Source organism: Macaca thibetana, chromosome 4 (assembly GCF_024542745.1).
Source record: "Macaca thibetana thibetana isolate TM-01 chromosome 4, ASM2454274v1, whole genome shotgun sequence".
NCBI classification, from domain to species: Eukaryota; Metazoa; Chordata; class Mammalia; order Primates; family Cercopithecidae; genus Macaca; species Macaca thibetana.
Window position 1 is genome coordinate 40,457,916 of NC_065581.1, and position 25,158 is coordinate 40,483,073.

Consider the following 25,158-nt stretch of genomic DNA (forward strand, 5'->3'; position numbering starts at 1 on the left):
ACAGATTGAGTATCTGAAACAGGCAAGGTGAGCCCAAATACCCAAACAGGGGCTGGGCTGACAGATGTGCAGAGAGTGTGGCATTATTGTTTATAAATAATTTCTCTACGTACTTTGAAGTCCTTTTATAAAACAAATGTCACTGGTTTTTTCCTGCTCTAGGAAACAATATTGACGTCTTTTCATTCAATGGCTTTATTGACAACTTAGAGAACCTAAAGCAGAATATGCTTATTAAACTTCTTGTTGATATATGTGTATGTGTATACACACACACACACACACACACACACACACACATATATATATATATGTATATAGTTTTTTTTTAGATGGAGGTTTTGCTCTTGTTGCCCAGGCTGGAGTGTAAAGGCACAACCTTGGCTCACTGCAACCTCTGCCTCCTGGATTCAAGCAGTTCTCCAGCCTCAGCCTCCCAAGTAGCTGGGATTACAGGCATGCAACACCACACCCAGCTAATTTTATATTTTTAGTACAGACGGGGTTTCACTATGTTGGCCAGGCTGGTCTCAAACCCCTGACCTCAAGTGATCCACCCACCTTGGCCTCCCAAAGTGCTGGGATTACAGGCGTCAGCCACCGTGCCCGACCCTGTTGATATTAAATTAAATCATGTGTTAGTAAACTTGCTTTTGGTTGCAAGCAACAGAAAATGTAACCCAAACTGGTTTTAATTATAAGGGATATTTATTGGTTCATGTGATTGAAACAGGAAAGGCTTTAGGTTAGAATGAAACCAAAAGATTAATGTTACTATTAAGGACTTAGTTTTTGCCCATATCTCTGCTATATCTTCCATGTGGTAGAAGTCAGTCTCTTCTTGTGGCCCCACAATGGTTGCCAAAAGCCCTGATGTTATATACTTCCTTATTCACAACTTAGGTGAGAAAGAATTCTTCTTCCCTAATCACTAAACAAAATTCCTGAGCTTCAGTAGATATGAGCTTGGGTCCTGGGCCCATCCTTGAACTATCACTGTAGGCAGGAGAAAGACAGGCTCCAATTCACTTAGATGAGTCAGAATCTACTGGGGAGCTGGGATGGGCTCCTGGCTGCGCTTCTCATTGTTATGGACATTGCAGAGGCAATTCCAATGTCCTCTCTAGAAAGCGCTCTCTAAAGAATTAGAGATCAAACTGGGATTACGGATTAGAAAATATGGTCTTAAAAATGGAGAAAATGAAGGCAGTCATCTTAGGGATATCTCTTAAATAAAGTGAGCCTCAGTTCCCTCACTTATAAATGTGGTATTGGAATGTCTATCTCACAGAAATATTTTAAGATAATTTCTGGACTAGTTCTCAGTAAGCATAATTTTAAGAGATAATTTCTGGACTAGTTCTCGTAAGCATAAAAGCACTCAGTAATATAGAAGGAAATGTTCTTTATGAAATGTTCGAAGACTAATTTTCATCGTATAAACACAGTTCTGGGCCATTTCTTTAGAAGAGGACCCTGAGAAGGTATCTTATCAGCTCTCAAGGAGCTTTAGGAATACTATAAGCCCAGCCCACTTGGAGCAGATGTAAAACTTTGGAATGACCCAGAAATGGCAGGTATTCAGGAAAGAGGCAGAGGTAGATTATTCTTTGTGGGGCTGCTGTGAGTTCTGAAATTGGGCAGGAGGCAAAGGATCTGAAAGGCACAGGAAAATGGGGTGGTCATAAAACCTGACTTTTTAATCGTTTCCTTCCATCTTAGATTGCATGTACAAATACAATGGTTAATATTCCTGAAGTTATTCTCTGACTGACAAGGAGTGGAACCTCACATTATGCTTAATAATATCTCCAAGTACCTAGAAACTGTGCCTGCAATCAATAATTCTATTTACTATTTAATGAGTTAAAGACTTAAAAAAAAAGAGTTCAGAAGTGTTTGGAAAATTATCCTATGAAAATTGACAAAATTTGGAGTGTTGCAATTGGCACTAACACCATTACTTTTTCTCCTGAACACAACACATTCAGTGGAAGCCAAATGGAAACTAAAACTCTGGAAAAGTCCCATTTGTGTTGAATAATGGCCGAAGGCAACTCTGATTCTGATTTCTGTAGCAGTACAGAGCAAGCACTTCATTTGCAGTGGTTTCTCACTTGATGTGTAGGCTGATAGAAGCTGTAGGTCACACCAGGAGCACTCGGTGAGATCTAGGACAAGTATGTACGTCTCCCTTTTCCTCCCATGAACTCAGTTTCTAAGGCCAAGATGTACCCTGTTATTGTGGCTTAAAATGTCTTTGAGGAAACTTTTTGGAAAAAGTACTGCATATACAAGGAGAACTCCAAAACCAACCATACTCTGGCAAAAAGAAAGTTATTTACTTGTGAACACAATAAAGTACATTCAACTCAGAGAGGTTGCACTCTTTGAGCAGGTGTGAAGTCTCACAGTTATGGCCAAAAGAGTAATTATAATGCTGCATGGAATTTGTGGAACCAATGTAGGCTAATTAAGGTAAAGCAAGTTACCAAATGGTTTCCCATTCCATCTCTATCTTACATATTAAAACCGAGAAAGAGGGGATAGGGTTATAATTGATTACCAACACTCATATGGATTTCTATTACAGGTTTTAAATTACTATATTGCTAAGTATTTATTTGTATGCTTTGCTGTTCTGCTAACATGATAGCCCCTCCTACTTCTCAGTCATTCATTTATCCCCATTATTTAACGTAACTCACAGCACCCAGTAAACATTCAATCACAATTTGTTGAATGAATGAATGAATGAAACTAATTAAACTAAATTGTGTTACACTTCCAGTCTCATTAGTCCCATAATAAAGTACTACATAAAGAGAAGTTGATTAACATAAGTCCTTGAATTTTGTTATTCATTAAATATCTTCCCACTCTATTTATTATTCTTATTCCTATGCATTCCTTGGTTTTCTCTTCTTTCTGTGTGAAATTCAAAAATTTCTCTTCTATCAACCTACTTGCTCTCTAGCAGCTACTCCTAGATTTCACATCTCCACATTCACAGACTAGTTTTTCCATATTTATGTTCTTCTTTCCTCTCCCACTAATCTCTTTTCTCTCCATTATCTTATGTTGAACCTCTTCTTTTCCTGTGAAGACACTTGTGTATCAGTGTAAATGGTTAACAGCTGGAGTGATGCAGTGGGTGAAAATGAAACATCAGTTACAGAGACCAAGGGGCAATGACATGTGAATGTCATTGAGACCCTGAGCAAATTCATCCCCCTGGGCTGGAGCTAAGAGCTGACAGGCTCGCAATTCCCACCACCTGACACGCTCTGCCCCATCCTTGATTGGCTTGCCTCTACTCATTCCTCTGCGTAGTATCAGGCCCTAAGAAAACCATCATCAACTCTCACCTCCTCAGTCTCGGCCAGACACCCTGCTACAAGCTCCTCTCACTTCTTTTACTTTCTCTTCACTGCTCTCACCTGGCTTACAGCCACATACCTAAAGACTACGTCTTTAATTCATGTCTCCCTACATTATCCCATGAGGTCTTTGGGGAAAGGACTGTTTCTATTTTGTTCACATTCGACTCCAGTGCCTAGTACAGCCCTCAGCACATGGTAGGTCATTATAAGTATTTGTTTGATAAACAAATTAATGATATAGAAAATCCAATGCCACATAGCCCCCAACACTACTCACATGAGGCTGTCATAAGAATTTTGAAGAGAAGAAATGTGAGGAGAGGAATAGTTTTAGTGACACATAGCAGCTTGCAAAGGCTTATAGAATTAAAAAAAAAAAAAGAATTAAGGGCAGAACATTTCTCTTGAGTGATTACAATTGGTGGGAAGTCCGATTTAACTGATGAACATAATTTTGTATGAACAGATGGATATAATGGAAATTAAAACAGACAGTGCTACCATCCGAAACAAGCAGACACATTTCTTTGAATACAGTCCATTATGTTTTCATATCAATGTTCTATAAGTGTTCTATTAAGTAAAAAGCTCTGTTAAGTATAAGTAGTGTGTAATATTTGAGCAAGAAAGAGCTTAGGAATGCTGACTCTTGTTAAAAACACTAGAATGATCTGAATACCAGGCAGGCCTTAATCTCTGGGTGCTGCCTGACTGGGATTCATCTGGTTGGAGTCTGGCCATGTGCACCTTGTTCAGAAAGGGTACTTTAGGTTTCTCTCCATCTGCTTTTTTAGCCAATGTGATGATTACATAGCATTTAACATCAAGGCAACATCAGTCTCAGAAGGATTCATTAAGCAGTTAAAAAAAGGTTTTATTTTTTCCCCTCTAATCTTTTAGCTGCAACATTCGTTAGCAAGTCCTTCTGCCTCACCAAGACTCTGTACTTCTCCATTCCAATTTTTGATCATGTTTCTTATTTTTTATTTTATTTTATTTTTTTAGAATTTGGAAGTAGTTGCCATCTTTAACATTCAACTCACAGCCCTTATACTCAAAAAGCTAAATGGAACTTGAGAAATCATCTAATTCAATCCACTCATTTGAGAGATGAATTTTTTTTCCTGAAAGATTTATTTAGCTAAATTCAGATGAGTGTTCTCTTCCCCGGTGTTAAATTCAGAAATTAAAAATAGAGCACATACTGGGGTAGACTGTAATCAGCCTGGGGTAGAAGTAGGAAGGGAAAGCGACAAGGCTAAGAGAATCATCGCGGGGTCAAAATGACCAACTCAATGCAGTCTCCCCAGGCAGAAAACATGTCGGTTATCTCAAAGTCATGTTCCCATCATTAATCTACTGGCCTGAAAACAGGCAAAAGGAAGCCATTTGTAACCTCTGTTTATACCAACTACTCAATTTTACAATAAAGCAGTAAGACAAAAAGTGGGAAAAGGTATAGGCTGTGAAGCCAAGTAAATCTAGGTTCAAATCCTCACCCTCCCCTAGCTGGGTAATCTTGTGGGAAGGCCTTTGGAAGACTTGAATTTTTTAATCTGTATGATGGGGATAGTAACTAACACCTACAACACTAAAGTGGAGGCCCTAGACAATATGATAAACAAGAAAAAGGTGTTAGGGCTGTTGTGAGGTTTCAACAAAATGCTATATACGAAATGCTAGTAGATCTCCAATGTTCCTGGCGGCATTATTCACAATAGCCAAAAGGCAGAAACAATGCAAGTTCCCATCAAGAGATGAATGTATAAACAGCATGTGACATAGACATACAATTGGATATTATTCAATTTAAAAAAGGAAGAAATTCTGATACATGCTACAACATGGATGAATCTTGAAAACATTATGCTAAGTGAAATAAGCCAGACACAAAAGGACAGATGTTGCATAATTCCACTTACATGAGACATCTGGAATAGGCAAATTCACAGAGACAGAAAGTAGAGCAGAGACAACCAGGGACTAGAATATAGGGGAATGGGAAGATTCTGTCTGGGATTATAAAAAACTTTCAGAAATGGATAGTGTCAATGGTTATACAACTTTATGAATGTACTTAATGCCACTGAGTTATGTACTTAAAAAATGGCAAATTTTATGTTACATATATTTTATCATAATTAAAAAAATTCTAATAGAATGCCTGATACATAGTATGTGGTCAGCACATGGTAGCTCTAGTTATTAATACATCCCACTCTGCCCATTTTACCTGTTCTAAGTAATGTAGTGACAAGTTGATATACTTGGCCTCGGTTAGAAGATGGCCCCCTACTCCAGTCTTCGCAACTCGCTCTGAACCAGCCAGGTCAACCAGATGGAGTTTGGCGTGTCGTACTGTTGCAGATCCTGGTTCCTTGCTTGACAAATGAATAGTAAAAATGCAGTGGGAACGAGTTGAAGCTTGGTTCATAGGAGTCTATAAAAAATTGCAAAAGAAAAATTATTTGAACAATGAAAATTTTTGAAGACTATCAAAACATTTAAAATAATGTTTCTAGTGACAAGACATTTCTCATGAAGCCAGGTGTCAACTGGAGCAAAACCACTTGTGACTAAGACCTTTCAAGTAAGTTGTTTTGAATGTATTACCTCTTGGATTACTGATGACAAACATGGATGGGTTGACTCAGAAAGTGAGAAAAGAGTTCTAATGAGGTATAGATCGAGTCCTCTTGCCAATATAACTTTATTTCATTACCTGTCTATAATCCAGGCATTAACCTTGGCTTAATGCTTGAAAATGCTTAATGTTAATCTCATGGGGAAAGAGGTGAGAATGTGTGTATCAGAAAAATTCATGATCACAATTGTAAACAAAAGCCACAGACAAAGAAACCTACCATCACTGCTACTGCTCAACACTAAAGTGGAGGCCCTAGACAATATAATAAACAAGAAAAAGAAATAGAAGGCATAATAGTAGGAAAAGAAGAAATTAAAAATGTCATTGTGTACAAAAATATATGGTGGTCGACATAGAAAATGCAAGAGCATCTCCAAACAAATGGCTAAGAACTAAAAAGTTTAGTATGGTTGCTGGATGTGAGATGAATACATAAAATCAATGAGGTTCTAATAACTCAGAGTGACAATTAATCAGAAAATATAATATTATTCACAATGGCAAGAAAGACAATGAAATAATAAGGGATGAATTTTCTAAAGGATATGTAATTTATAGGGAAAGTGGTAAGATAATATTAAAGGACAAAGAAACCTGGAATAAATGGTATGCAGGATATTAATGCACCATTTCATAGATGGGAAAACTCAACATTAATCTATATGTAAATGTCTACATATTAACCTATATATTCAATGCAATTGAAATAAAAACGCTACAGGTTTTATTTATAGAAAAAAGACAAACTGATCCTAAATGGCATACAGAAGAGAAATCTTCAAATAAAATGAAAAGTAATGCTGTTTACACTTCCTTACTGAAGTTGCTCCATCAAAAAATAAAAAGAAAAAAATGAAAAGTAATTCTGTGAAAGAAGAATAAGAAAGGAGACCTTCCTGCCATCTATCAAGGTATACCACAAAGCTACAGTAATTAGAACAGTGTGGTGCTGGTGTAGGAGCAGATAGCTAGGACAGTGAGACATGCTGTGCTCACTGAGGAGCTCTGTATGGGACAGAGGTGACATCACACCACAGTGAAGAAAGGATGCACTGATTTAATAAATGGTACTGGAATAACCAGCTATCCATCTTGAAAAAAATAAACTTAGATTGCTTCCTTACACTATGCACACAAAGAAATTCCAGAATAGATTAAAGCTTTAAGTGTGAAATAACATAACTTTAGCACAAATACAATAAAACATGGAAGCATACTGTAATCAACCCAAGGAGGTAATGGATACTTTAAGACATAAAACACAAAAATAAATTGATTTAAACTATTTGACCAAGATAATCCAAAATGTAAAAACTTCTGTCTGATAAAATCCACCAAAAAATTAAAACACTAGAAGATATTTGCAATACATATGGCTGACAAAACGTTAACAATAAAGAACTCGGCCAGGTGCGGTAGCTCACGCCTGTAATTCCAACACTTTGGGAGGCCCGAGGTGGATAGATCACTTGAGATCAGGAGCTTGAGACCAGCTGACCAAAATGGTGAAACCCCGTGTGTACTAAAAATATAAATAAATAAATAAATAAATAAATAAATAAATAACCAGGATTGGTGGTGCATGTTTGTAATCCCAGCTACTTGGGAGGCTGAGGCAGGAGAACACCTTGAACCCGGGAGGCAGAGGTTGCAGTGAGCCAAGATAATGCCACTGCATTCCAGCATGGGTGACGGAGCAAGACTCCATCTCAAAAATAAACACATACATAAATAAATAAAGACATAAATAAAAAACTCTTGCAAATCAGTGAGAAAAAGTAAGCAAAGAATATGACTAGGTAACTTATAAAGAAGAAATCTGGAAATGGTTAATGAATATTTGAAAAAATGCTCAAATTTATACATAATCAGAACCACATAACTTAGAACCATAAGGTTTAAAAAATAAAGTCTAACAAAATACATGTCGTTGGAGATATAAGGAAATGGGAAATTTTATGTACTGCTGGTGGAAATATAAGTTAAGAATAAATTTTGACAGCAATCTGATAATATATGGCAAAGTTCCAAATACGTATAACCCACAGCCATCAATAAACTACTAGATATATTTCCTAGAGAGAAATCTTGGACAGGTATACATATATATGTGTGTGTGTATGTGTGTGTGTATATATATATGCATGATATGTGATAAGGACATATATACATGGACTTTCACTGCAACATTATTAGGGATAGCAAGAAATTGGTGCAAGACACACAACCTAAGTAGACATCTGTGACAGAAAAGATTAGTAAACTGAGATAATGCAAATTACAGGGATGTTAAAATAAAGCAACTTTGGATAGATTGACATAAATGGATTTCTAAAATAGAAAGCTGAGAAAAAATAGAAAGTTAAATAATGATATGAACACTATGATAGAATTTACATAATTAAAAAAGCAATATTATCTATCGTTCATGAAGCTATAACTTAGGTCATTAAGTATAAAAACATGGACCAGAAGGATATGGCAAATTAATAATAGCAGTTGTGTTTGTGAGGGATGGAAATGAAAGGCCAAGAAAGGGATTTCAGCTTTATCTGCAATATTCTTTTTCATTTAGTTAAAAATTATTAGAAGCAAATCCTGGATTGGAAAACATGGATGTTGGTCATATTATTCTCTGTACTTTTTTGTGTTTTACATTTTTTGGAACAAGAAAGAAATTAATCTGATTCAAGATACGAGTGACAAGTTAGTAGTATCATCCTGTCAAACAACAAAAAAACTAAAAATATTCCAAGTGAGTATTCATATGAGTGAATATGTTCAGATCTCCACCTTTGCAAAATGAGATTTATCCAAAAAATTTCAATATGGATGCACATGTGTGCAGACAGGGTAACATATTTGAATGGTAATTCAACCAGAAATTCTTTCTGTAAATATAAATTCTTGATATACACCAGAGTTGATTTACACCAACTGCCAAAATAAACAGATGTCAAAATGCTGGCATAGTTTTGGTGATGATGATGTAGCTAGTGAGTTAAACAGGCCGAAAATTTGACCCATTACTTGTTGCCACAATAACTATGCCCAAACCTGGCCAGTGTGTGATTTTGCCTGCTAAAGCGGATCAGCAAATAACTGTGCATGTAAAACCGCAAACTCAAATTTAGAACCTAAGTTGAGGTGTTTTGGAAGTGACTGTAAGTTATTTGCAGAACTTAAACATGGGTTTCATTTCACTGTGATAGTCACGCAACAATAAATCCTACAATACTGTAACAAAAGTCAAACTGACAATCAATATAAACAAATAACATGGAGACTTCTCAACAGCTGTCTTCAGCTTCGAAACTGATATTCTGAAACCAATAAAATGTGAGCCATAAATGAATATTGGTAGAGTGTACCCATTTCAAAGGAATATAAGATTCACATAAACTAAAATTGTATATTCTGGAGTCTGTAATTAAAATGCAGTAATATGCTGTAGGAGTCCGTGCCTACAGTTTTGTAACGTCTCATAAATATTTTCTGCATGAAGTAGCAGTTGGTGTCCTCTTAGATAAAAATTTCTTAAACCTCAGAAAACATTCTTTATGTGGAGCTTTTTAAGTGTGATTGGATGTGCTGGTGTCTGCTCTGTGTTTATTTAAGGATGTCTTTATGTCTCATAGGCATGGCCCTACATTTGTCCTTTTAAAGGTAAAATCGTATTAAAATGTTTCTGAAACTGCCTAAGAACAGATGGCACCATTTAGGCAGATTCATTCAAAGTTAAGCACACATTTTAAACAAATGTGCTTTTGGCACTAGTGACTGTGCCTTTGGAAAACTTTTAGTGATGATTAATCACCTGCATGCAGAGAGCTTCCATGTTTCCTATTAGCCTATATATTTCCTATATGCCTAACTGTGTTAGGCAGTACAGAGACAAGAAGGAAAATAAGACCTGGATGCTGCCCTCAAGGAACTTATAATCTAGTTAGGATCTAAAGCCACAATGTGTGAAATGAGAATGAGCATGAAATGAGAAAGGCAAAATGTGCAGTAAAGAAAGTGATTTGTTCTTAGCAATGAACATGCTGATCTTCTAGGTAATATCTGATAATGCTAGCCATTCCCTCACTCTAGGAGCTCGCCACCCTCTGCCCACCACCTGCTTTCTAGGGCCAAATACTCTCCAGTCACTTTCTCCTTCTCTATGGCTTTTTCCTTTACTTTGCTCTCTTCTTTGCAGTCCCTAAAAATAGGTGTGTCCTAAGCTATGGTGACCATATCTTCTCCCCTTGGAAACTCATCTTCTACAGCTCAAATCCTCATTGCATAGGCTCTGTAGTGTAATGAAAATCACACACCAAAAATCTCAGAATTTGGTGTCAGATAGCCTGGTTTCAAGTCCTGGTTCTGTCACTTACTAGTGTTAAAAGCTTAAGCAAAATTACATGAAGGAATTTTGATTTTCATGTTTCTAGAATGCCATATTAAGACCTGCTTCGTTGCAGGGAGTTATATTAAATACCAACTGAGTTGCTGAGTGCTGAAATGATCTGCGAAGTGTAAAGGGTCATATTAATGTCGCTGTTGATATTCACTTTATTCAGATGCCTCATGTATCCTTCTCTCTTAATTGTTCTGTATACCAGATTAGAATGTCCAGCAGTTTGACTGATCACTGTCACTAAAATGCCTTGCCAGCATCTTGTACATAATGTTCCCAAAACAACCGTTATCTCTTTCCCTCCCTCTGTGTGCCATGGATGGGTATCCAACCCATCCTACTCCTGTTGGATTTCTCTCCACTTATCTGTATCTCCCTCAGTAGCCAAATATCCTTTACCTCTCGCTTGGGTTACTGCAGTCTCTCCCTTCTAGTCTCAATATTTACTCTTGTCCCTTCCAATTGTCCTCCACCTCTCAAAGTACTATTGTTAAAAGGCATATTTGATTAATGCCAATCCTATCTACATCCCTGAATTAAACTAGCATGTTCCCTAAGACTAAATATCTCTATTCCTTTCAACTGGGCCTTTTGCAACTGTTTATCAAAATCCTTTTTAAATATGGTACTCTGGCACTTGAATTGAATATATTATTTTAAAAGTAGCCTAACCACAGCTAAGGACATTGGATGTATTACTTCCTGGAACCTGGGCAATCTAAATCTAATATTGCCAGTAAATAGCACATCACATGAAGTGTTACTATACCAGATTTGCTCTAGCCCTTACCCATGCTATGGAATTTCTTTGGGACACACACACACACACACACACACATACATACACACACACACACACACACAGACACACACTAGTTTACTTCATGACTGCATTTGATTAGTTTTTATGTCAACAATACAATCTATTGGAGCTTGATCTTGTTTTCAATTTTGTGCTATCTACAAATGAAAATATCTTGTATATTCTCATCCAAACAATGTGTAAGACACGGAGCAGCAGGGCAGACCAACAACATTCCAAGAAGACCACCTCTGCTCTCCACCCGGTTAGGTAACAGTTACGGGTATTTAACAATTGACTTCAAGTACTTTTATATGCCTTCAATTTCTCTCTATATTCCCAAAGATATTTTGAGAGATAAAAAATAAATTGAATTCATTTGATCTATAAAATTTTAAATGCTGTCAGAAAAGTGAATGAAATTAGTTTAAGGTAATATCAATGCTGACTTTTTCTTAATTGCTTACTGACTATTATCCTTTATCAGTTTCTTTTTTAGGGCTTGTATCAAAAATATTAGCTTGTTATCTTGCATATATATTTTCTTTTTTGGAAAATGGAGAATAGACTTACTTTTATGGGGTGAAATTTAAAAACCTAGGCTCACTGGACTCCTTACAGAGTCATCATATTTTCAGTCTATGGCTAAAGAAAGTTATTTTTCCTCTTTCTCATCTCCAGTGTAGCAAAACTTTACTTCTCACTGAAGTTCCATTCATTTGAAAAATTACTTCCTACAAAGCTTCTCCATTTTCCTCTTCCTCCCTCCTAGACTTCAAGCTCCTTGTAGACAGGGACTGTGTCTTATGCATCATTGCCTAGCATAACATAGTAGTGTTAAAAAATGTTTGTTAATTTGTTGACTCTTGCTCATTTCTTGTGTTCTGGAATCTCTACAGCATGCTCCATAATTTCTAAAAATCTTCAAATAATTCTGTGACTACATTGGCAAGCTTTTTAAGTCCATGGAATACAGTTCATTTGAGTCTAAAAATTAGAACTATTTGAAACAGCTAGATTGACTCAAATCTCCCTATCAATCTTGGGCTTCAGTTATTTGTTGTGCCTGATTCCAGAGCTCTTAATCATTACTCTCTATGTCTTCAATTGCCTTTTCTCCTGTCTAGAATGTCTTCTAGCTTGTCACTCAAGTATGCCCTTTTCCTACTCCCCAAATAAGCCTACTCAAAATTCATTTATCTTCGCGAATTCCCTGGGACTATACCCAATTGGCATTAGCCATTGGGTTCAGAAAGGACATTTAACATTTGTGCATATAGACAGTCATTGATATCCAAACCCTGGAAGAGTCCAAAAAAATTGGTTGTTCCAAATGGAGTTTTAAATGTTCATAAAAAAATCCATTTGGAACATTGTTTAAATTGTGTTATCATGATGAACTGTTTGTTCTAGTGCATAGTGAAGTAGTGGTGGGCTACAAATGAATGTTCGGTGTCCAACTCATTTTGTGGCAGTGTCAACAGAATGGCGCAGATTGTAAAAAGTGACTCAAAAATGACCCTGTCAGACAATAGTGGCTTCAAAATGTTTATACAGAAGGGGCTTGGAGCAGCAATGACTGTGGAGGCAGGGGTTGATGCTGCTTTGTTAGGACACTTCACATAACATCAAATGCCTACACTGAGGACTGGAGACAGGTGCTAAGGCCCCTTCTACTGTCCTTTATGCCTCTCCCCGGCACTGGCTTAGCTACCACTCTCAGAAGCTATTTCATGTGGTAAAAAAAACCCCTCAAATCTCATTGAATAATAATTCTTTTCTATAGAGCAGGAGATACCTGTTGGCTGAAAGAGAAATTTGAAAATAAACGGCGATGCTTTTTTTTTGTGGGGTGCGTGTGTGTGTGTGTGTCCAGCCATTTTTAGTAATGATAATTCTGATTTGGGGGCAAGAATCAATAAGTGAAATACAATTTCTTGGGGTTTACATAATATGCTCTTATGGATGTTTGTAAAATTAATTTTTTTCTGCTTTTAGTTAAACTTACGTTTTCAATCACTTCAAAAATGATTGTAGACAGTTAATGCAGCCTTCAATGATTCAAATAACCTCTGTATATCACATTAAAAGTTTTCTAGGGTACCTTGAATGCTTACTTATTTCTTGCCATAACTTATACCTTTTATTCTATTCCTGTGTAGCAAAATATTTTTTTCAATCACTTTGTTATCTTGGAGTAAAATATCTCAACAGGAATTTCCACTAATCTAGAACAGATCAAATGAAAGAAATCTCATTTTGATTGAACAGGACATTGTAAAGTATATGCCTGAGACTCCTTAAAACAAACCAACTATCAACAACAATAGCAACCACAGGATCTAGAATTCAGCTTTTCCCTTCAGTTCTCCTTGTTTGATAACACTTTCTACACTGATACTCTAATTGATCTGTTCCTCTGCTCATTTGCTCTATCTGAATTGAAGACTGAAAATGCTAACTTCCATGTGTTTTTTTAAATGTTTTCTGAGTTGGTATCTCAGCCTTTCAGGTTAAACCTCACCCTAAATGAAGAATTACTTAATCCATTACCTATCAGTTAACTGATTCTTTATATAGTTCTTCCCATATTAAATTAATTGAATTAGGAAGCTCACTATGCCCTTGATGTACTCTAACTCAGCCTGGAGAAGTGAGACCAAACCTAGTGGTTTAAGCACATGACCCTATAAACACCTACCTCGATCTTTTCTGGAGGTGTTTCAGAACACACTGCCTAGCAACAAAATATTCCCGAGTGGATATCCCTCTACTGGAATTAATGATCCTAAACTTCTCATTTTTCTTTCTGACTTTTCTGTTTATAAGATACCTGGCTTTTAGAAAAGTAGTCAAAATGATTTTCCCCAGTTGCAGGATTCTAGGTCTTTTTCTTATCCAGCATGTTGTCAAAATAGTTTTGTAAAAGAGAAATAGACTAGACACACCAATTTTGTTTAAAATTTAAAAACAAACTTTGGAACAATCTGGAACATATAATAAGAATGTTCTAATAATTATGATTTGCCTTTATGATAAGAATAGGTCTAGTATGTTTTATTGTGCATCCCTCCTAACAAGTCTGGAATCAATTTGATGGATTTTTGACTTTCACATCCTCAAAGATCTATTAGCCGACTCAAAAATTTTTAGGAAAACAATGTCAGAATTAGTGGTTCTGTTGAAGCTTCCTCTGTGGATGTCAGGATTCAGATTACTTCCCTAAGGGTCATTTTTCCAAGATTTGGCAAATCAAAGTCAAACACATTTATATCAAAATCTAAGTCGGCTAAATGGTGGTACATATGGGAAATTGGGAAAGATTTTGCCTGTATCTTTAATTGGAACTACATTCAATTATCATTCTTACGTATCATCCTTGAGCTAGATAGCACCATATCCTCCACCAGCATTAAGGTTTGCTCTCTGAACAATGAAAATTATATAACCCAAAATGTCTGCCAAACCCCCTGCTGTATTTTTCACTTGATTGCAAAAAGAATTATAAGCTAAATTTAGCCATCAAAACAGTAACTCATCATAATTGTCCACTCTGTCCATTTTTCATCTTTTAAATTGAGTTTGAATTTTTTTCTCTTTTTCTCTTCCTATTAAAATTCAGCCTTCGCTTAAAAATTTCCAAGTCTGACTATTCACATAAGTGGAATAATAATATTATGGGGCTAAAAGAGCTAACAATCTTAAGAATTTTAGCAGTTTATTCAAACTGTCTTTTTTATACATACTACATACCTTGGGATTATAGACAATCTGAAACTACGGTTTACTATCCTGTGTATAAACAACTAAGACACAGGTAATGATAACACACCAAGGAGAATTTAGATATACATTTGTATGATTTTGTTCTAATGAAAAAAATATATCCCGTGAAACTTCATTGGGATAGCACTTAATGCAGTCTTCGACACAAATTTTAGGACAATGTCACTCAGAGTAGAGATGCTGAAGAAAGAACTCTAGAAGCACAGATGTCCAGTATTAGGCATAACAACCTATTTTATTTTCACTCACAGTTGACTTGTATTTTCTGACTGTATGCCCTTAAGGCTCTTTCTTTAGCTTTGGAATTTAGTAACTTCAAGAGAGGATATCTTGGAATTGAGCTCTTCCAATTTTTTCTTTGAGCTCTTCCAATTTTTTCAGTTATGTCCTTTTCATCTGCAGATTCAAGTAATTCCAAGTTTCAGAAAACGTTTCTCTAGTGTTTGTGTTGCCTTTGTTCTCTCCTCTTCTTCAGGATTTCTAACTATGCATAACTGGATGCTCCTTTGTGTCTCTTTCTAGATATCACCTTCTCTCAATAATTTTTATATCCTTAGTTATTTTTCAGTCACATTGCTTCCTCTTATTTTTCCCTCCTCCTCCTCCTCCTACTCCTCCTCCTTCTCCTTTACCTTCTCTTCTTCTTCTTCTTCCTCCTTTCTATTCGCTTCTAATGGCACTTTCATCTCTTTAATGGCTTTCTTTTTCTCTTTCATTTATTTTCTGAAGTTTTTCAGGTTTGCTTTTCTTTGTCTTGTTATCTTTTTCTTTGGGCTCTTCTATAATATTAAGCTATTTTTTAAAAAACCAAGATTGTCTTTAAATAACATCCTTAAGATTATGAAGAGCAAGCCCTGTGCTCTCTGATTTCATCAGCCTTCAGATATATGTTCCTTAGCCCTGACACCTACTCCATATATACAAATAGGTTGTGGGATGTTTTCTTTCTAATAATTTTATCTTTGAACATGACTATCTCTTTCCTAAAGAGTAGCCGGGAGGATAGGTGAGGAAATATTCATATTGGGTTTACATCCTGAATACTTTTACATTACATCTGTTATGTCTTTAGCCTCAAGAGCATAAACTTTCCTCAGTATTTCACACTAATAGGTCTGGGATGGCTCGTAGTTAAGCCCCTTAAATAACAAACTCCCTGAATCCCACTCACCAAAGGCCATCTTCTTTGGCATGAGCCCACATCGCTGATCATAAAAATGGCTTGTATTTAAGGTTTCGTCTTTGGATCCACCTTCTAGAGTAAGAATGAATATCTATATAATATTCCCAGATTCTTCCTCCATACTTGCCTGTGTTTCAGATCTCATCACTCTAACCAAAAGATCATTGGATTTGCATTTGAGAATTGTGACCCTTTCTTTAAAGGGAAACTCTATCCTGCCTGAGGTTGGAGGACATATGAGTTGGCTCTCAGCACCCTCTCTCATCATAATTCACATTCATAGTATTTGGCAGGTTTTCTCATAGTTTGAGGTTATGGCTATTTCTTTATTTCACTGAAGATGGCTTTTTTCTCCTCTCTTTCGTTTTTTGCTGCTGTCGTTGGTGAATGTCAATAATACTGAATAGAGTAAAAGTGACTTTCATATGCTACGTTTAATTCGAGACAAGAACTTTAAAGATCAGAAGAAACTCTGGGACTAAATTTTATAGCCAAAAGACTATTATTTTAATAATGTATATGGAGTATATAAATCTTAAAGTTCTAATAATAGCTGTTCCAGACCACTCTTTTATTTTAATCGATGTTTTAGATCAAATCTCATGGTTCATGTAATACCACTAAATCAGGTTAGAGCAGAATGCAAACTGTGTTATAAGACAGAAGCGTTATTTAAAGAACACTGTCTGTTTCTCATGTATCTCATATGTAAATTATGAGAACAAGAAATAAATACTTGTCATATAGTAAGTGCTCAAAATTAAAGTTTCTTTTCTTCTATACCTAGTAGGTATATATAATAGATAAGAAAAGAGGTTAGAATTGTCAATATATCTTTCACTAAGGCTTCTAGCTACTTATCAGGGCCTAATAAGAAGAAAATGCTATTCTTATTTATGTATTTATTTGAGGTGGGGTCGCACTATAGTGCCCAGGCTGGCCTCAAACTCCTGGGCTCAAGCAATTCTCCTGCCTCAGCCTCCTGAGTAGCTGGGATTAAAGGCGAGCCACTGCACCCTGCTAAACATGCTATTCTTATTGTAATAAGATCAAGGCCAAAATGTAGTTTGCCTGTTGTATATTTTGCTCTAACCAGGTTCACAAATTTTATAACAAACTTGCTAATTATGTATAACTAACATATCTTTCAAACAAAAATGTGTGAGGATGTGTTAGTCAGTATCCCTTTAATGACTTTGGAACTAATTGCAACCAAAATCCTCTTGTTTTCCACACACACCACACAAGGAGATTCGGGCTTGAAGTTGTGTTAACAAACACAATCACACAATAAAGCTACTCCTTCCTTCCTGCCCTATCCTTATGTTATTAGACAACACGTCCAAGAACAGCTGTTCCTATAACTCGCATAAACCTATTAACCCCCACTCACACCCCGTCTCCCAACTGTTTGCACTTCCACAAGGTCATACAACTTACTCCAAAAGTTTGCTAATGTGCAAAGCCTGAGAGCTTACAAAGCACATCAGCACAACTCAGATAAATCTAGCACAGATGCTCCACGATTTATGACGCGGGGTTATGTCCCAACAAACCCATAGTAAATGGAAAATACCATAAGATGAAAATGCATTTAATATACCTAACCTACTGAACATCATACCTTAGCCTGGCCTACCTTCAACGTGCGCAGAACACTTCTCTTAGCCTACAGTGGGGCAAAATCACCTAGCACAAACCCTGTTTTATAATAAAGTGTTGAATATTTCATATAATTTATTGAAGACTGTACTGAAAGTGAAAAACAGAATCATTGTGTGAGAACTTGAAGTACAGTTTCTACTGCATGCATATCAATTTCACACCATTGTAAGGCTGAAAAATTGTAAGCTGGGGAGTGTCTGTATGTCTTTTATTTCTAGCAAAGACTTAGGCATAAAGACTTCTAATCACTCTTGGGGAAATTATTTATTAATCCTAGAAACTTTGTTGATAGGCTAATTATTTGGAAAGTAACCTCTTTCAAAAGATTTGAAGTATCACACACACACACAAAATGTTGAAGTCATCTGTTCTCAGTACTCACCAATAAGCACAGTGTACCATAAAATCACTTTCAGTTCTGGGCCTGAGATTGGAGGTCTTATTGCCTGGAATCACCAGATCTTCGTCTCTCATGAATTCCACAAAACAATTAATCAATAATTGATGACCTACTTGTTGCCAGGTGCTGAGAGAATAGAGATGAACAAGACAAAAGTCTTGTCTTTAAATAGTTGCCAGCTAAGAACTCCAGGGCCTGTCCAAATGTTATTTAATTCAATTGTTTCTATATCCCTAGAAGGTGGGTATAATTATGCCCATTTTACAGGTTAGAAAGCAGAGTTCAGACCAGTTAAGTGACTTGCCCAAGGACACACACTTGGCAAAGGGTGGAGCCAGGGGTAGAAAAGAAGGTCTCCAAAGTTCATGCTCTTCAGCACTACCTGGTGGGGATTGGGCGAGATGGTGAAGAAACCACAGAGTGGAACCAACACTGACTGGAGGAAGTCACCTGACAGTTCACATGGGAAAGGAAGCCAGGCGGAAAGCAAGAAAGCTGCCCACCCAGGGGACCCCGGACTTTCCCAACGTCGGCACTGAGTGTTCCTTTCTCACCAAAGGTCCCCTGCAAGCAGTTTCACAGCAAATGTTTTATACCAGATATAGCATATTATTGCTCCAGAATCCATCCAGGCCAATAACTACACCAGGTAATACCTATATAAGAAATTATATGCTAGACCCCTCGGACACAGTATTCACTTCCTACAGCTGCAGCACACAGTACAACAAACTGCTGAACAGGACAAAGTTCCAGCCCTCATGGGGTCAACAAATCAATCAGACCTACCCTAACACTTCAAGAGAGAAACAAATAGAAGACATGAACAAAAACAGAAAATGCAAATGGCCAATAAAGATATAAAAGAATTTGGTAATCAAAATGCAAATTAAAACAAGATTTCTTTTTTTTGTCTACCAAACTGGCAGAATTTTCAAATGTTGTTGTGTTGACAAGGATGCAGAATATAGACCTGCTTGTTGTTTTTTTTTTCTCTGGGAGTGGGTTTCAACCAGCTTTCTTAAGGGTAAAGCCCAGACTGCTCCCAAATCTAGCCTAAGCACATTTAAAATGCTAAAATACATATTCCTGGGCTCCACATGGAAGAGATTCTGAATCATCAACCAGAAATGTAATCCAAGAAACTGCATCATTTAACTACCACAGGGTATTCTAATGCAGGTTTTCCTAGAACCATACTTGGACACAGAGTGCCCTAGACCATGGGTAGGACTATGCCTTCAAGGTAGGGGCAAATGGTCCTATCTATGGCACTATGCATGGCCTGATCATCGAATGCAGACTGCTTTCTTCAATTAGATTTGATGACTTGATAGAAATATTTCAGCTATAAGACAAAAAAGTATCAAGTTATACTCGCTACTGGTGGACCGGATGCTGGGTCACACACAGTTCAGCTTTTATAATATTTATTCTCGTTGGCCCAGCAATTCAACTTAAAAAAAAATTTATCCTAGGGACATAATCAGGTTTTATTCAAAACACTGGTAGGATTGCTGAAATTACTTAAGAGTTCTGAATAAATAAGAAGAGGCTGAAGCCACTCTTAATAACTTTTCCTTAAAACGCTGGCTATGGGTAAAGAACATGAAAGGAAAGAGCACTCCACTTTGTGTCCCACTTATTCAGACTTTGTTTTGCAAATGTTTTCTGGTTACCAAGGCAACTTCTGGATTCCTCTGTGTAAATGGGAAATTGGGAACTTCGTTTTTTTAAAAAATGATTCGTTTGTTCTTTTTATCCTGGTAAGCTCGTTCTGTGCTGACAAATTGCATTCTGACAGTTAGGTTGTAATCCAAAACATGCTTTTTTAGAAGACTGTGAATAATAAGGAATTTCTAGGGGTTGACAGTTACTCTTCATTTATATTTTTATGTATTTGCTTTCATTGCATTCAAGGTATAAACTAAGGTGCTAAATATTGGGTATAATATTAAAATAATTTAGAAATATATAACATGTCTACAACAATGGCAAGACTTTTACTAAGCAGGCTCTCATTATAACATGGTAATTATTATTACTAAAGAAAAGATAAAAGCAAGTACCGAAGCAACCAAAACCTATTAGACTTGGTTTTTTAAAGAAATCAGTGCATTTAAAGAAATGCACAACCCCCATTATTAGGATTGGACTTCTTCAGGTTTCAGCTATTTATAATATTAAACACTCATCAGTAAGTAATAGGAAAAGACCTGGAATTCTGGCTGGGTGCGGTGGTTCACACCTGTAATTCCAGCATTTGGGAGGCTGAGGTGGGCAGACCACTTGAGGCCAGGAGTTCTAGAACTGCCTGGCTAACATGGTGAAACCCTGTCTCTACCAAAAATACAAAATAACTAGCCAGGTGTGGTGGCACATGACTGTAGTCCCAGCTACTTGGGAGGCTGAGGCACAAGAATGGCTTGAACCTGGAAGGCAGAGGCTTCAGTGAGCCATCACACCACAGCACTCCAGCTTAGGCAACAGAGCGAGACTCTGTCTCAAAAAATAAAAAATTAAAAGAAATTTTTTAAAAAAGACTTGGAATTTTGTAAGGTGGTAAGACAGGTAAGTTTCACAAAGGAAGTTCCTTAAAATTTTACAAAACCACAGCCCAAAGCCATGTAGTTAGCTAAAGTTCATGTATAACTTTGAAAGAGCAAATGGCCAAGCTTTTAAGCTACTGGAGGTCATGGTGGAACAGGTTAAGGGCCTTTCCATAACCCACTGAAGGTGAGGGAAAGTAATCGGCAAGGATGAGGCCTGTATTTCTCTAGGGATGGATCACCTCTGAAAGAAAGTCAGTTAGCACTGAGGCAGCAACAGGCTCCTCTACTTGTTTTCCTTATAGCAGTTTACGAATCTATTTTTTCTCTTTTTCAGAAGCATTGGTGGACAGGACCCATTTTTATTCTGTATCTCCTGGTTTGCTGTTTATTAAACTATATATGGAGGAAAAGGATTTAGTGGAGCATGCTAAATCCTTTGTCATCATATGCCCTAATTCTTACTCAACCTTTATTCCTTAATCTTCGATTATTATGACAAATAAGAGCATCACAAATGATCAAATGGGCAAAATATTAGAGTACTGAGCACAAATACAAATTTGTAAAGCAAAACAAAATATTCTGAAATTTAAAACTATGTGAATGTTGTTTCAGATAAAAATAACAATTTAAGCATCCTTAAATCCATATATATGGCACATAAACTCAACCTTTATAAGTTAGCTAGTCTATTGAAAAGTATTGATGCAAAACTGGTAAACAACTGTGACAAAAACAAAAACTAAGGGTCCAAAATAATAACAGATATCAATGCCATGCTTTCACTGTCTGAATTTGGTTTGTATTGGTCTATCTTGCATCTAAGGTGGGGTATTCCAGAGGGCAGACATGGGGCTGATGGAGCTTTTTCTTGGACTACTTATCCTTTTAGCTTACTATCCCTACCTAATACTTGTGATCAGAGACAAGGTAAAATATAGAACTCTAGAAGGGTGGTTTAAAAAGAAAATGCCCGTGAAAACAGTAAGCTGTCATTTGGGGAACTGTTCCCACACCGCTACCACCACCACCATCCCATTCCCTTCACCACAGTGTAGCTGGATGAGAGCTTCATAACCCTCCATCTGCAATCAGAAACCAGTTACAATTTGGGCCCCTGACCAAGCTGGGTCAATCCTAGCTCCTGCATAGAATTCTCAGGTAAAACAGGAACTCAGTTAAATTTGAATGTCAGATTAACAATCAATAATTTTTAATATAAGTATGTTCCAAATGTTGCACTGAGATATATACACTATGGTGGTGTTCCCAGATACGCCAACAATAGCTGCAAATGCATAAAGCGCTCCCTATGTTCAACGCATTGTTCTATGTACTTTATACATATTAACCCACTAACTAAATGAAAATATATGGACATGTAAATACATGCTAACATATGGATGATTTCAGGTTAGGAAAATGGACTATTTTTAAATTTTAGAAAATACGCAAAACTTCCTATAACTAGGACATGTAATAAGTTGTCATTAATGTACAAACCAATTTGTATAAAACTTAGAAATATAAAAATAAAAACTAAAAGGTAGATACACTGAAGTAGAAAAAGCAGTGGACTGAGAATATAGGGGTCTAGATTTCTGTTCCTGCTCATTAGCTAGCTGGGTGACCTTGGGAAAGTCTCCTCACTTCTCTAGATCTGGGCTTCTTTATCTGCATGTGAGGTTTGGACGAAATTATTTTTAAGGTCATTGTTGCCCCTAAACGTCTATTATAGCCTTTTTTTTCCACCTTGGCTTCAGATACTATATCCTACAATGTTGAAAAAACAGCTTGCAGAGAGAAGTTTATTACCTCTGCAATCATTCGGTTGGTGTCTCCTAAAAAAAGCAAATTCAGAGCTTCTTCCTCTGTGGTTGCCTGATGGAGAGTCAAGTTTTTCAGGTGAATGTTCTGATCAGGGTCCTCCAGTATTGTCACTTTCCTAGGCAAATGGGAAGCAAGAAAACAAGATACTGCTGAGAATGAAAAGAACCTGAAGTCTTCCCTACAGGCTTTTAAAAAGCTGTATAGTATGACGTCTTGAACTTATAAAACCAAGTAACACACAAGATACCAGACAGCACTGGATTAGAATCAAACACTGACATTCCCTTGACAGTACTATCAAATAGCTTTGAGACTGAAAAATATATTACAAGCTCCTGATTTAAAGCCACCTGTCATTGTAATAATCAGATCGCTAAATCATCTTAGAATGCATATTCTTATTGAATTAAAAATACAAACATATAATAATTTTCTACCTACGTATCAGGAAACTAGGCCATATTTTTTTCTGTATCATGATTCAGTTTCTTACATAGGCAATGAACTCATTCCTTTGTTCAATTTCATATCACTTTCAATTTACATGACATTTCAAACTGGTTCACTTACCAACTTAAACATGATGAAAATTGAAGCATCTGTCATCCTTCTAGGAGTTATTCCCTTATCAAGTTTTCTCATCAAGGTGAATAAAAAGTTTTCAAGAAGTCTTATAATAAATATTTAGCTTGCCATTATTATTTTAATGCCTGTCAAATCCGTTTCTTGATCCTTTTTCATTTACAACATACCTTTTCCTTCCATTACATCCTTTTAGTCGGAGCCTTAGATCTGGAATTACATTCATCTATTACAACTACCTTAATGGGCATCCTGATGCCAAGACCGTTTCCTCCCAGGTGAATCCTAACCCTGTTTCCAGAGTTGGCTTGTCAATACTCTCCCTAAAGTCCTTTCAGGACTTTCTGCAATGGAACAAAATTTGGCTCAACTCCTCATACTCTGCTTTACAGGCCTACAGATTTGAGCCATAAAGTTACTAAAGAGAGTTCCTTTCTACCTCTTAAATTTTGCCATCTTGATTTTCTTAAGAATTGTTAAGGAAAGGAAATATTATTATTCACAAGTATTGCCAAAGAGTATCTCAGGTATCTTCACTTGTTGAAAACATTTGGAATTGATGACACGAGGTAAATGTTGGCACCATCCAGCACTACTTTTCCTTTAAAAGAAAAACTAGCAGATGGACATATGTAATTTTCTTTTTTATAAAAACTTATTTAGAATATCTTTAAAATCAAGATTTTGCAAGTATAATTTTTTTCATCTTTCCCTTTTGTAAGAAAGTTATCTGGACTTTCATATGTAATTTGTGGGCACTTAAAATCCTAATGGCAGGAAGAAAATGTAGCTCTACCAGCACATCTGTGACCAATATGTCACTAATAATGTCCTCCTTTGCCAAGTTTTAGACTCCTTTTTGTTTCCTTCAACAATACCAGCAAAAATGGAAAAAGATATTTTCTCTTAATGAAAACAAGTGTAATTTATTTATTTTTCAACAAGACTCTTAAGTGAGCTTATTAAAAATGCTTGGAAAAGAGAAAGGCATTTGAATTGAATTGAAATGGATGAGTTGTATTCTATTTTTAAAAACTCCCTTTATTCCTTAAACTTTATTTCCACCCTGATTTTTCTGAAGTGCTCAAGAAGATTTGGCTAAATTAAATCCCTAGAGACACAGAAGTAATGATTCTTCCTAAACCGACAGATTCTGGGACTTATATAGGTGAAAGAAGTTAAGGAATATTGGAAGATAAAGTAACAAAATAAATAATGAGACGGTATATTAAAAGTGAGAAAAGGGCTAGGTGCAGTGGCCCAAGCTTGTAATCCCAGCACTTTGGACACTGAGGTGGGAGGATGGCTTGAGTCCAGGAATTCAAGGCTGCAGTGAGCTATGATTGTACCACTGCCCTCCAGTCTGGGAGACAGAGCGAGGCCTTGCTTAAAAAAACAAAGAAAAAGAAAAAAAGAAAAGATGAGAGTTCTGCCTTTGTCATCATGAAGTCAAAAATGAATTCTCTAACTCTGAGGCAAAGTCACCTGTGATACACTTTGAAAGACCAAGACAGATACAATACTATTCTTGTGCAAGTTTGGAAAAGGGAGAGATGGGGTAGCAGGAAACAATTCAAAGGTGGTGTATACACTCGTTAGGCACTAAATGTATGTCAGGCACTTGCCTTATTTCATTTAATCCAGGTGTTCCCAAAAGGAACTATCTGTGGATACACATACCCACCCCCACCCCACCCCCACTCTCTCCAGACCCCCATACACAGCACTGCTGCTTAGATCCCATCCTAAGAGATTCTGATTGGATTGGTCCAGGGTATGGTCTGGGTATTAGAATTTGTAAAAGTCCCAAGTGATTCTCGTGTACAGCCAAGGGTGAGAGCCACTGACTTCATCTTTAATATCTCTTCTAGTAGACACATGGAGAGGAGGTTTCTGATTTTTTATCTTTACTTTTCATCTAGTTCC

The 25,158-nt window shown here is 36.6% G+C and overlaps 2 protein-coding genes across 3 annotated transcripts in view; one reads left to right on the top strand and one right to left on the bottom strand.

Annotated features, from left to right (window-relative positions):
• Positions 1–25,158, top strand: part of DAAM2 (dishevelled associated activator of morphogenesis 2) — a 979,794-nt gene that overhangs the window by 667,617 nt on the left and 287,019 nt on the right. The gene's annotated exons all lie outside the window — the stretch shown is intronic.
• KIF6 (kinesin family member 6) overlaps positions 1–25,158 on the bottom strand; it is a 381,700-nt gene that overhangs the window by 242,850 nt on the left and 113,692 nt on the right. For both annotated transcript variants that reach the window (XM_050787599.1, XM_050787598.1), the window contains exons 6-7: positions 22,636–22,765; positions 5,617–5,823 (exon numbers count right to left, since the gene is read on the bottom strand). In XM_050787599.1, coding sequence (XP_050643556.1) covers positions 5,617–5,823; positions 22,636–22,765 — 337 coding nt within the window. The remainder of the gene's footprint in view (positions 1–5,616; positions 5,824–22,635; positions 22,766–25,158) is intronic.